Source organism: Oncorhynchus keta, chromosome 2 (assembly GCF_023373465.1).
Source record: "Oncorhynchus keta strain PuntledgeMale-10-30-2019 chromosome 2, Oket_V2, whole genome shotgun sequence".
Classification (NCBI taxonomy): Eukaryota; Metazoa; Chordata; class Actinopteri; order Salmoniformes; family Salmonidae; genus Oncorhynchus; species Oncorhynchus keta.
The window spans coordinates 53,801,095-53,815,096 of NC_068422.1; the positions used below are offsets into that span (position 1 = coordinate 53,801,095).

Sequence of the window (14,002 nt, forward strand, 5' to 3'; positions counted from 1 at the left end):
AAGGTCCCTCAGTCAAGCAGTGCATTTCAAACACAAAGACCAGGGAGGTTTTCCAATGCCTCGCAAAGAAGGGCACCTATTGGGTAAAAAAAGCAGGCATTGATTAACCCTTTGAGCATGGTGAAGTTGTTTATTACACTTTAGATGGTGTATCAGTAAACCCAGTCACTACAAAGATATTCTGTATGCGTCCTTCCTAAATCAGTTGCTGGAAAGGAAGGGAACCGCAAACATCTCAGTGATTTCACCATGATGCCAATGGTGACTAAAAACTGTTACAGAGTTTAAGGGCTATGATAGGAGAAAACTGAGGATGGATTAACAACATTGTAGTTACTCCACACTAACCTAATTGACAGAGTGAAAAGAAGGACACGTGTACAGAATACAAACATTCCAAAACATGCATCCTAATTGCAACAGGGCACTAATATAATGATGCAAAACACATTTCAAAGCAATTCACTTTTCGTCCTGATACAAAGTGTTATATTTGATACAACGCAATACTGAGTACCACTCTCCATATTTTCAAGCATAGGAGTGGCTCCATCATGCTATGGGTATGTTTGTAACCATTAAGGACAGGGGAGTATTTCAGGATAAAAAATAAATAAATAAATGGAGCTAAACACAGGCAAAATCCTAGAGGAAAACCTGGTTCAGTCTGCTTTCCACAGGACCCTGGGAGATGAATTCACCTTTCAGCAGGACAATAACTTAAAACACAAGGCCAAATCTACACTGGAGTTGCTTACCAAGAAGACAGTGAGTGAATGTTCCTTAGTGGCCAAGTTACTGTTTTGACTTAAATGTACTTGAAAATCAATGGCAAGACCTGAAAATTGACAGAACTTGAAGAATTTTGAAAAGAATAATGGGAAAATGTTGCACAATCCACGTGTGGAAAGCTCTTATAGACCTACCCAAAAAGACTCACAACTGTAATCACTGACAAAGGTGCTTCATCAAAGTATGTATTAACTCGGGTGTGAATTATTATGTAAATTAGATAGTTATGTCTTTCCTTTTCAGAAAATGTGCACACATTTTTAAAAGCATGTTTTCACTTGGTCATTGTTGGGTACTGTGCGTAGATGGGTGAGATTTGTTATTTATATAAACCATTTTGAATTCAGGCTGTAACACAACAACATGCAGAATAAGTCAAGGGGTATGAATACTTTCTGAAGGCACTGCATGTGAGCTTCTAAAGATTCTAATTTAATCTATCAGTAAATACATATTTGCAACAGATCATATGGTTTATTTAGCTGAACTATCTTCTATTGATTGGGGTAGCAGAAGGGTACTTACACAAATTCCAGTTGACGGTTATTATCAGACTTAATTGTGATTATCAAGGTTGCAACTACAAAGATAAAGGGCTTGGAGCAATCAATTCATTAAACAGGGCATCCTTTCTACTCAGCTAATTTAATTTGGGCTAATTGTGGACTATTTCTTCTCATTCTCCTTGTTGTTTTTAAAGGGCCAATCTGGGATTCAACAACAACAACGTCAATGTTTTAGGTAATTTGAGGTAAAGCAGTTGAACTAAGCCAATAAGTTATATTTGTCAAGAATCAATGGCTAGCTATTTATCATTAATTTAAAACGTTTTAAAAAATGATGTACCAATCCCAGGTTTCCCTTTTAAATAAATATTGAATCGCGACCAGTGATGAGTCAACAACACCTTCAATACTTCATGCAAGTGCACATGCTCAATCAATTCAATAGACAGAAGGACATGTGACATTGCTTTTGTATGTTGATGTAAGATAGAGATGTGAGAGTTTCCATGGGCTATAAAGTATTCAGGTCAAGATTAGGGCATGCAGCTATTGTCTTGCTACTACACTAATGATACTATCATAAGCAGTCTTGTATCACAACATTACTACAACTTCAGCTATACAATCACAATGTATCTCCACTTCAGCTACCACTATAACTACTACTGGTGAACAGTGGTGTGTATTCATAAATCCCAAGGGAAGCCAGGCTTCCCCCCCCCAAAAAAATAGCAATAAAAAAATCTAAATGCATATGACATAATTTGTCCTTAGTTTCTCTGTGTTTCATAATTTCCCTGAATATATTTGACAGGAGAAAGCATCAGAGCGAGAATAACAGCAACCCCTCTGTCTCTGTTACATTTGATACATTTACAAGACGCTCAAGCCCAACAGTGTAGTTCAAGAAGAGTGAAGAAGATATTTACCAAATAAAGTAACGCAATAAAACAACAATAACGAGGCTATATACAGGGGGTATCGGTAGCGAGTTGCACAAACTTTCCGGTGTTCTAAATCAATAGTTTAGTAGTCTGAAAATGTCAGAAACATTACCTTGCTTGACTATGCTGTAGGTCATGTAACTGTTTGTTATGTGCAATAGGCTTTGTGAACTCCATGGGACAGATGTTGCTCTCTGGTTTTGGTTTTGTGATGAAACAATGGTTTGGTTGAATGTATTATTCTTATTCTTATTGTCTCCACCTTAGGCCTATATATCACGTTGTCGAGGCATATGAACTAACAGGTTATAGAGCAAACAACGTAATTATCCTCACACATACTGTAGGGTGTAATATGGCTACTGTGCACATTAGAGCTTATTAGAAATTGCCTCCAACAAAGTCCATTAACTGTGGAAAAATAGCCCAACTTACAAGAGCTTGCATGGCAAATGGACTCAAAATCTGTGGACATTGAGGGGTTCCCCCCAAGCAAAATAAATGTGAGAATGTAATTTTTCCACAAATATCTTCCTCGACATAAACCAAAAACAACAATGTCTGTTTGATGGAAGTTGTAGACTTGTTGCAGCAGGACCAGACAACTGTGTTTAATAATGGAAAAGCTAAAATTTCGAACAAAATTGTACTTTGGTTAGGACTGGATCTGACACTAGCCCAATTACGGCATTCTGTTTAATTTCACAGACTGATAGGTGCAGTAAAACGCAGTGTAAGTCTGGCTGAGCACAGCAGAACTCAAAGTTGAATGAACAGGTGGGAAAGAAGCTGTTGTGTAAGCCCCCTTGAGTAATCGAATATACCTCGCTTAAGTAAATACCCAGCTCTATCAAAGAACACATTTCAAACATAAGCCTTCCCGTTTCTCCTGGACAAAAGTGTCTGCTCAACCATTCCTAGTGATGTCGCCGGAACTTTGGCATTAGCCGAAAAGCTTTTTTATGTTATGCAGGAATAATATTCGGGCATAGTTCATTGTCGTAAGCTATGCCAGAAGGGCAAAGATATCCGCTAATGGAATTCCAGTTTTCAACTTTGTAGTTTGCTGAAAAATCTGTGACCTGCTGATAATTGTAGTGAGCAGGTATTTCATCTCCACGAGGAAGGAAACACTGAATGATACTTCCCTTTTAAGGCTTAGTCCTGAAAGCAGCTTTGTATCAAATAACAGGAGGTTGTGGAGAATGTGTGTGGGCAGGCGGCGCCCAGAAAACTTTTTGGAAACACTCCGAGCATCAGCCTCCCTCCCTCAGACAAATTGTCTGGATCCTCTGAACATTATACATCATTCAAATGGGAAGAGAGAAGCATATTGAGGGCCTCCGATTTCGCCATCGTCCCTGAAAGCTTTTGGGGGACGATGGCCACCTTCAAAAAGGGATAATAGGAATGAACAACCTTTCTACTGTACTCAGGACTATTTTATTCAAGTTGCTTGATTTTCATTGATTTGGGGCTAAATCTACGTGTAAACATGTTTGTTCTCATTGGCCCTCTGGGTATTGTCATTGAGTTTCTTGTGGTAAACTCCAGAGGCAGCGAAAAAGTGTGTGGCAGAAAATAACCTTAAAATGGATTGAAATATACAGCTGCATTATATGCACCCATACAGATGTAGGATCTTGTTTTGATCATACTGTTGCAGGAGAACCTTCCTGCAAAGCAGGAAATGTAAAACTTGTATTGTGTTTGAGGTTTAAAAAGACTTCTGACGTTTGTGATTTCCACTTTGAAATTTCAGACTTGATTTTCAACCTTGATGTATCAACCCCAACAAAAATGTCCGTGAAGTATACTCCGCATAATAATTCACATTTCCTGTTGCTGCAGGATTATTTTCCTGCTGTAGAAAACTGGCTCAAATTAAGATCTTACACGTGTACTGCACTGTAACTTGTCACACCAATGATGAAACGAGAGAAACCTCTGCAGTATGTTGAGTGTAGAAATTTCAGGCCTTGTCAGTCACTGAACCGTGTGACCCAGAAGAGACACTGAGCGCTCCACATCAAAGGTTTCTCATTGGTTTGAAACAGGTTTTGATTGACAGTGCATGCGAATGCCACCCATTATGACATTAGAGGATTCATGTCTTCAATGCATCACCATCCACTTCTCATATGTTTCTGTGACAGATTCTTTAACATGGCGTCGTCCGTGAGAGGTTGAAAGAGTGCACAAGTGACACACAATACATTCCATGTTCTTGTTACTGTGGTGGATTTGATACATTGTGATACCACAGAATCTGATATATTATCAACAATGTATTTTCCAAGCGATTAGTAAATTCTCACTGTAAGTGACAAAATAATAAGACTAAGCTAGAATCGTCGAAGGTCATAAGTTTTAGGACAGCTTTATGAGTTCTGTGAAACCAGGTTCCTGCTCCATCCTCACCTCAGTGGAAAACGAAACAAACAATAATGTAGCATTAAATCCTTGTTGGATTTCCCTGTACATATAAAAAACACTTTCCACAGGATGTTTTTGCTGTTGTTTTGCCAGTTTCCTCCTTCACCCTGACTTTTTATTACTTTTTATTACTTTAAACATGGATTTTCTTTTTTAAAGCGGAAAGTCTTTGTAGTTTCTTTCCCCGCCGCTGTTTCTGGTGAACTTCCTGATTTGAAACGAGCTCAGTGAGTCTGTTGGAGAGTTGGGACATCATATCAAAGACTGTAGACGCCGCTTTGATATAGCTATACTGTAGGTCTTCTTCTTCTCATGAAAAGAAATGGCCTAAGGCTGTCCTAATATGGACACGTTAATAGCCAGATGAATGGCCCTGTGACATTGTTCTCATATTTCAACCACGTCAAACTGAACATTATCATTTCAAAGTCAAGAGATTTCATTGTGTATTTATCCTGTTGGTCTTTGCCAGAGGAAATACAAATTATCTGACAGTAGTCCTTTGTGTTTGGCGTGTGATTGCATTACATTGGTTATAAAGTGCAGCTTTTAAAATACACTATGCATCTAATTCAGTTTTTATGAATAGCTTTCTCACACGACTTGTCTCACTTTGAAGAAGCTAACCTGAAGTAACCTCTAATTCTCATGTTGAAGATAAAACCTAAAGAAGTCTATTCATGTTTTATAAGTATGTCTCAACATTTATGATTAAAGAACATTTCAAAACTAGAGCATAGGATATGCCCTGTATTCATGGTTTGATGGTGTACTTCATTTTTTAAATCTTTATTTAACTAGGAAAATCAGTTAAGAACAAATTCTTATTTACAATGACGGCCTAGGAACAGTGGGTTAACTGCCTTGTTCAGGGGCAGTACGACAGATTTTTACCTTGTCAGCTAGGGGATTTGATCTAGCAACCTTTCAGTTACAAATCCAATGCTCTAACCACTAGGTTATTACATTTTGTTCTACTCATTCAAGTCAATTCTTATTTGTGTTAATAAGATTAATAGATTAATCCTATAGATCACTATATTTTATGGGGTTGTCTCGTTTAATTTTCTCTTTTAAATGTTGTGGTTTTGTCTATAAAGGATGTAAATTAAATGTTTTCTCAATTGAACCATAATTGTTCATGAATAGATGAAAACATTGTTTTGCTGGCAAATAATAAACAATATTGTAGAGCCTGAATTAGCCTGCATTTGAACTAGACAATTAAGCAAGGTCAGACATGAACCGGCCACATGACAGTTTGGGCAAATGCCAGATGATCTGGTCCATCTTTAGCCCAGTAGGCATATCTAAATTGGTTGTTGTTTTTTTTTACACAGAATTATAATTATCTGGCCAATCATGGTGACCTCGAGCAAAGAAATGGGCCGGTGTGGGAGCCACGGGGAAATACTTTTTACTTGTGTGAGGCTCTTCTGTGTTTGAAATGGTCCCAGTCCATCCCTGAGCATGGTTGTCTTGTCCTATCTATCAAATGCAGTACCAATAACTGAGTCAATAGCCCTATGGTAGCAGTTTGTCCTCCATTATGGCAGACCAGTCATTGATTGGTATGAGTATCATGTAGAGTTCATGTGGAACATTTGTTCTATTACTAACCATTACCCTGACAGAGGCACATGTCTTTATGTTAATAATAACAATAATGATACCTCCACCCCACGTCTTACCCGTAGCCCCTTCCCCTAGCCATTTCATGTAGATGGTAGTTGTTCCATATTGGCCATATTGCACCCACCTATCCAATATTTTAAGTTCTACACAAGTATCTAGCAAGTAGGGGCAAGGTATTCCCACAAATTCAAAACAAAATAAAAATAGAAAATATTGTCAAATCAATGCTGAAGGATTGCAAGTATCAAATGACAGAGATAACAACTTTATATCTCTATTTCGCTCAGGTCAGTTTCTGTGGGTGAACGACTCTGCATTGGCCGGTCCCTGGGTCCTGAGCCCCTGGCTGTGGGGAGGTCGGGACCCCTGCGGGCTGGACATGGCCGTGTTCCTGCACCCCCAGAAGAGCGGACGCTACACAGTGTGGCTTATCGAGAGGGACAAACATCCGCTAACCCTCCTGTCCACTGACACGCTGCCGCGCATCACAGGGTAAGCAGGCCTTCATTTTTATTTATTTTTTCAAGGAGAATGTAACTGTTATTTAGAAATATAGATTGGCAGATAGATGAGAGGGATATTGCACAAGAAGTGTGTGGTGGAACGGGGGATCGAACAGCTGCCTCCAGGAGCATATAGTGCCTTGAAGAAGTATTTGCCCCCTTTCTGATTTTCTCTATTTTTGCAAAAACTGTTAACTGCTTTAACTCAGCTAAATTTGTGGGTTTTCAAGCATGAACTGCTCGTTTCAAGTCCTGCCACAAAGTCTCAATTGGGATTAAGTCTGGACTTCGACTAGGCCATTCCAAAACTTCTAATTTGCTGCTTTTGAACTATGTTCATGTAGACTTGATTGTGTGTTTTGGATCATTGTCTCGCTGCATGACCCAGCTGCACTTCAGCTTCAGCTCCCTGACGGATAGCCTGACATTCTCCTATAGAGTTCTCTGATACAGAGCGGAATTCATGGTTCCTTACTATTAAGACAAGTCATCCAGGCCCTACCACCATCATGCTTGATGTTTACGCTGTGTCTTTATTTATCATTTTCATCCTGTGCCCACACACTTCTAATTCTGAAAAGTGAAAGCATACCTGTGAAGGTGGTTGCACTGGTAGTAGTTGTAGGTTTTTATACAGTACCCAAGACCAGTGAGTTAATTTGACCACTGGAAAAAGAGCTACTGTGTAAATACTGCAATGCGGGTATGATTGTATTGAGCCCTTGGCCTATGTAAACACAAACATTCATGCACACGTACAAGCAAATGTCTGATAGCTGGGGTATGCAGAATAATTAAACCGCAACATTCAGACCTTAAAACACAAATTAATCACAAGAAAATCACAACCAAAAAATTGCGTTGATGCCCTTTACTAAAGGTGTTTCCATCTATCCTCCAATGTGTGTGTGTGTGCTTGCATGTGTGCTTGCATGCATCTAAGACAGGGCTCTCCAACTCTGTTCCTGGAGAGCTACCCCTTTCACTTCAACCCCAGTTATAACTAACCTTATTCAATTCATCATCCAGCTAAATATTAGAATCAGGTGCGCTAGATTAGAGTTGGGCTGAAAACGTACAGGACAGTAGCTCTCCAGGAACAGGGCTGGAGAGCCCTGATGTAAGAGCATGTGCATGAGATTGTGCGTGTCTGCATGTCTTCTGTGTGTATCCAGTGTATCAGGTGCTGGATCGAAAAAAATGTGGTTTTCCTATGTGTATGCCGACATACGTACAGTATGTCTATGTGCGTAGTTGTGTGTCTGCATGTGTCCAACCCCAAACGCACACCAGGGACTCGGTTGTTACACGTGTGATGGATTAGGTAGTCAGGCCCAGTCATCCGCCCACACACTATCAGTCCTCTGAGCCGAGCCAACTCCTTTCTCCTCTCTAGCACTCCGCTAGGGGAATGCTCAATATCACAGAGAGAGAGAGAGAGAGAGAGACGAACACACACAAACACAAAAACACACACAGGAGCACAGAGAAAAACACTAAAAGGACTGGGGAGTAATTGTTAGGTTTGGTTGATAAATAATTAGTATGTTGCTCTGCTTTCAAGATCACAACAATGTTTTGAACCATTTTACAATCACTGAAAATGTTCCATAAAATGGCTGGAAAGGGAAGGTTACCTGCTCCAACATAGTGAAAAATATTGTGTGCTTTAACATAATCTTGATTTTTTTTCACAGAGGGTGGGGTTAAATAATTTTTGCTGCAGGGTTTTTCTTCATTTAGTTGGATAAACGTGCATGAATATGTCCAGGTGTATATTCTGAAAGTATTAGACCCTATTTACAGGTGTGTTGAAGGTGCCAAGGTCCAAAGAAAGTGTGTCAAGCATTGACAGAGTAATATACACACACATATATATATATGTATATGTATATATATATATATATGTGTGTATATATATATATATGTGTGTATATATATATGTTTTTTTTCTGTCTCTAACCATAATATAGTAACTTGTTGAAGGACAATTATTTTAAACCCATTCAACTTGTATACTGTATCAGCCGTTGTTGAGTCAGTTGCATGCAGTATGTTATTACTCTCATACTATTAGCTCATAATACTACAATTATGCCTGTTGGCTTTCAGTAAAGTATTACCAAATCAACAAAAATGCTTCATTGTACCTCCATGTCTTTCTACCTAAACATCAGCCTCAGGGCTTCTGCTAGTCCCTCTGCTCTTCAAAGACTACTAGCTCACACTGCTCACACATCTGTCAGGGGGATAAGAGTCACAGTCGGGTGGGGGGTTGGATTGAGATGGAGGATGTTACAATACCTGTCAGAGGTGAGTTGTCAGTGCTGCCTGGGGGGAGGAGGTGGGGGGATGTGTCATTAATGAGAAGATTGGATGTAGCCCATGAGGGTCAAGGTATCAAAACAAATCATATTAGTCACATTTTTTATTTTTTAATTTTTTATTTCACCTTTATTTAACCAGGTAGGCTAGTTGAGAACAAGTTCTCATTTGCAACTGCGACCTGGCCAAGATAAAGCATAGCAGTGTGAACAGACAACACAGAGTTACATATGGAGTAAACAATTAGCAAGTCAATAACACAGTAGAAAAAAATGGGCAGTCTATATACAATGTGTGCAAAAGGCATGAGGAGGTAGGCGAATAATACAATTTTGCAGATTAACACTGGAGTGATAAATGATCAGATGGGCATGTACAGGTAGAGATATTGGTGTGCAAAAGAGCAGAAAAGTAAATAAATAAAAACAGTATAAAAACAGTATGGGAATGAGGTAGGTGAAAAAGGGTGAGCTATTTACCTATAGACTATGTACAGCTGCAGCGATTGGTTAGCTGCTCGGATTGCTGATGTTTGAAGTTGGTGAGGGAGATAAAAGTCTCCAACTTCAGCGATTTTTGCAATTCGTTCCAGTCACAGGCAGCAGAGTACTGGAACGAAAGGCGGCCAAATGAGGTGTTGGCTTTAGGGATGATCAGTGAGATACACCTGCTGGAGTGCGTGCTACGGATGGGTGTTGCCATCGTGACCAGTGAACTGAGATAAGGCGGAGCTTTACCTAGCATGGACTTGTAGATGACCTGGAGCCAGTGGGTCTGGCGACGAATATGTAGTGAGGGCCAGCCGACTAGAGCATACAAGTCGCAGTGGTGGGTGGTATAAGGTGCTTTAGTGACAAAACGGATGGCACTGTGATAGACTGCATCCAGTTTGCTGAGTAGAGTGTTGGAAGCCATTTTGTAGATGACATCGCCGAAGTCGTGGATCGGTAGGATAGTCAGTTTTACTAGGGTAAGCTTGGCAGCGTGAGTGAAGGAGGCTTTGTTGCGGAATAGAAAGCCGACTCTGGATTTGATTTTTGATTGGAGATGTTTGATGTGAGTCTGGAAGGAGAGTTTGCAGTCTAGCCAGACACCTAGGTACTTATAGATGTCCACATATTCAAGGTTGGAACCATCCAGGGTGGTGATGCTAGTCGGGCATGCGGGTGCAGGCAGCGATCGGTTGAAAAGCATGCATTTGGTTTTACTCATGTTTAAGAGCAGTTGGAGGCCACGGAAGGAGTGCTGTATGGCATTGAAGCTCGTTTGGAGGTTTGATAGCACAGTGTCCAATGACGGGCCGAAAGTATATAGAATGGTGTCATCTGCGTAGAGGTGGATCAGGGAATCGCCCGCAGCAAGAGCAACATCATTGATATATACAGAGAAAAGAGTCGGCCCGAGAATTTAACCCTGTGGCACCCCCATAGAGACTGCCAGAGGACCGGACAGCATGCCCTCTGATTTGACACACTGAACTCTGTCTGCAAAGTAATTGGTGAACCAGGCAAGGCAGTCATCCGAAAAACCGAGGCTGTTGAGTCTGCCGATAAGAATTTGTGATTGACAGAGTCGAAAGCCTTGGCGAGGTCGATGAAGACGGCTGCACAGTACTGTCTTTTATCGATGGCGGTTATGATATCATTTAGTACCTTGACTGTGGCTGAGGTGCACCCGTGACCGGCTCGGAAACCAGATTGCACAGCGGAGAAGGTACGGTGGGATTCGAGATGGTCAGTGACCTGTTTGTTGACTTGGCTTTCGAAGACCTTAGATAGGCAGGGCAGGATGGATATAGGTCTATAGCAGTTTGGGTCCAGGGTGTCTCCCCTTTGAAGAGGGGGATGACTGCGGCAGCTTTCCAATCCTTGGGGATCTCAGACGATATGAAAGAGAGGTTGAACAGGCTGGTAATAGGGGTTGCGACAATGGCGGCAGATAGTTTCAGAAATAGCGGGTCCAGATTGTCAAGCCCAGCTGATTTGTACGGGTCCAGGTTTTGCAGCTCTTTCAGAACATCTGCTATCTGGATTTGGGTAAAGGAGAACCTGGAGAGGCTTGGGTGAGGAACTACGGGGGGGGCGGAGCTGTTGGCCGAGGTTGGAGTAGCCAGGCGGAAGGCATGGCCAGCCGTTGAGAAGTGCTTATTGAAGTTTTCGATAATCATGGATTTATCGGTGGAGACCGTGTTTCCTAGCCTCAGTGCAGTGGGCAGCTGGGAGGAGGTGCTCTTGTTCTCCATGGACTTCATGACCCGAATACCTTAGAGTGAAATACTTACTTACAAGCCCCTAACTAACAATGCAGTTGAAAAAATATGAATAAGAATAATAAATAAAAGGAACAAGTAATTAAAGAGCAGCAGTAAAATAACAATAGAGAGACTATTTACAGGGAGTACAAAGCTAATGTACAGGAGCACCGGTTATTCAAGTTAATTGAGGTAATATGTACATGTAGCTATAGTTATTAAAGTGACTATGCATAGATGATAACAGAGAGTAGCAGCGGCGCAATGCAAATAGTCTGGGTAGCCATTTGATTAGATGTTCAGAAGTCTAATGGCTTGGAGGGGGTAGAAGCTGAGAAGCTGAGACTGGCAGGTGCCTTTGACAATTTTTTAGGGCCTTCCTCTGACACCGCCTGGTATAGAGGGAAGCTGTCGATGAGAATGGCAGTGATGCAACCAGTCAAGATACGATGGCAGCTGTAGAACCTCAAAACATTTCAGTCTCCTGAGGGGAATAGGTCCTCCTTTTAGTTTGTTGTTGATGTGGACACCAAGGAACTTGAAGCTCTCAACCTGCTCCAGTACAGCCCCGTCGATGAGAATGGGTACGCGCTCGGTCCTCCTTTTCCTGTAGTCCACACAGGCATGCGCGTGCACACACATGCACACACAATAACATACTCTTTCTTCCCATGGTCTCCCCTGGGCTCCTGAACAATTGGATACATTACCTCAACTGGTAAGGCTATGACCCATTAATGAAAGACATTATGACAATATAAACTGAGTGTACCAAACATTAGGAAAATTGAGTTGCATACCCCCCTCACCTTTTGTCCTCAGAACAGCCTCAATTTGTCAGGGCACTGACTCTTCTTGATACACACGGGAAACTGTTGAACGTGAAAAACCCAGCAGCGCTGCAGTTCTTGACACAAACCGGTACACCTGGCACTTACTACCATATCCCGTTCAAAGGCACTTAAATATTTTGTCTCTTGCCCATTCACCCTCATAATGTTTGGCACACAATCCATGTCTCAATGCTTAAAAATCATTAAAAATAATTAATTAACCTCTCCTTCATCTACACTGATTGAAGTGGATTTAACAAGTGACATCAATAAGTGATCATAGCTTTCACATGGATTCACCTGGTCATTCTATGTCATGGAAAGTACATGTTCTTAATGTATTGTACACTCAGTGTATATCAAAGCCAGGAGGTGTTACAACACGCATTAAAACCTCTTAGCACACAGATCCCACTGAAGGGATCAACATCGACAACATCCTGTGAAGCTGGAGCACCCAAAATTATAATTACAAAATCATAATATTAAACATTCATGAAAATACAAGTGTCTTACATCGTTAAAAAGCTTAAAGTCTTCTCAATCCAACCACGTTATCAGATTTCTAAAATGGCGAAAGCATAACATGTGATTATCTGAGGACAACGTCCCACACCAAAATACTTTTCCAAACCAGCACAGTCGTCATAAAATCCCAAATAGCGATAAAATAAATCACTTACCTTTTGAAGATCTTCCTCTTTTTGCAATCCCAAGGTTCCCAGCTACACAACAAATTATAATTTTGTTTGATAAAGTCCTTCTTTATATCCCATAAATGTCAGTTTAGTTTGCGCGCTTGATTCAGTAATCCACTCTTTCAACATGCATACAAACGAACCCAAAAAGTTACCAGTAAAGTTCGTCCAAACAAGTCAAAAGATGTTTCTAATTAATCCTCGGGTATTCTATTATCTAAATAAACAATAAAATGTAAGACGGATAATAGTATGCTCAATAGGGAAGATAAATAATGAAGAGAGTGCGCAACATTCACATGCGCAACAAGACTACATTTCTAATGAGAGACACCTTGGAAAAACTACAACTACACAATCTTTTCTTTTAATAATTTTTGTGAACTCGGTGAGGTTCGCTTAATTTTTTTGTGCAGTGTGAATACCCTCAAAGGAGCCCCCGGTTCGCTTGAATTTCAACGTCCGGTTTCCTTTTTTTAGGGCAATGTGAATACAAAGCTCCCCAGGTTCACTTGTCATTATTCCCGCACGCACACTAGACTACTGAAACATCGTTTCCCCTGCCATAACCCCTCACATTGGGTGCCACAAAATAGAGAAGATGATGATATACAGGGGCGTATTCATGAAACCAATTCTGTTGTCAAACGTTTCTTAAATAGAAGCAGACAGAATGAAACGGGGAGGAACCTACATACATTTGTTCAATAGAAACTCTCGTTTTAGTTGAATGTCTGGCTAATGATTACACCCCAGGTTCATGGAAGAAACATGTGCTGTTTTCTGATATTGATTAGCGATTGTCAAGGATGCACAGAAAGCCAAAAATATTTTATTTCAGATTATTTATCTATAGGCTAAGAGTGCTTCATAAGCTCTTTATTCAATCGTTTGATTTGTTAACAAAGACAACGGCATATTTAGTGAGAATCACAACAAAATAATTTCTAGCTCTTAAAAGGGGGCTACATTTGGTGAAAATATTTCAATTACAGCATAATTTAATCTCCAGTTATTCTTCTGCTATTTATTCTGTTACCAATAATATTTGCATGTTAATAGTATCTTCTGATTACAAT

At 40.4% G+C, this 14,002-nt stretch overlaps 1 protein-coding gene across 1 annotated transcript in view; it reads left to right on the plus strand.

Annotated features, from left to right (window-relative positions):
- alk (ALK receptor tyrosine kinase) overlaps positions 1-14,002 on the plus strand; it is a 738,611-nt gene that overhangs the window by 453,874 nt on the left and 270,735 nt on the right. The window contains exon 4 of the mRNA XM_052470437.1: positions 6,601-6,805. Within this exon, the coding sequence (XP_052326397.1) occupies positions 6,601-6,805 (205 nt within the window). The remainder of the gene's footprint in view (positions 1-6,600; positions 6,806-14,002) is intronic.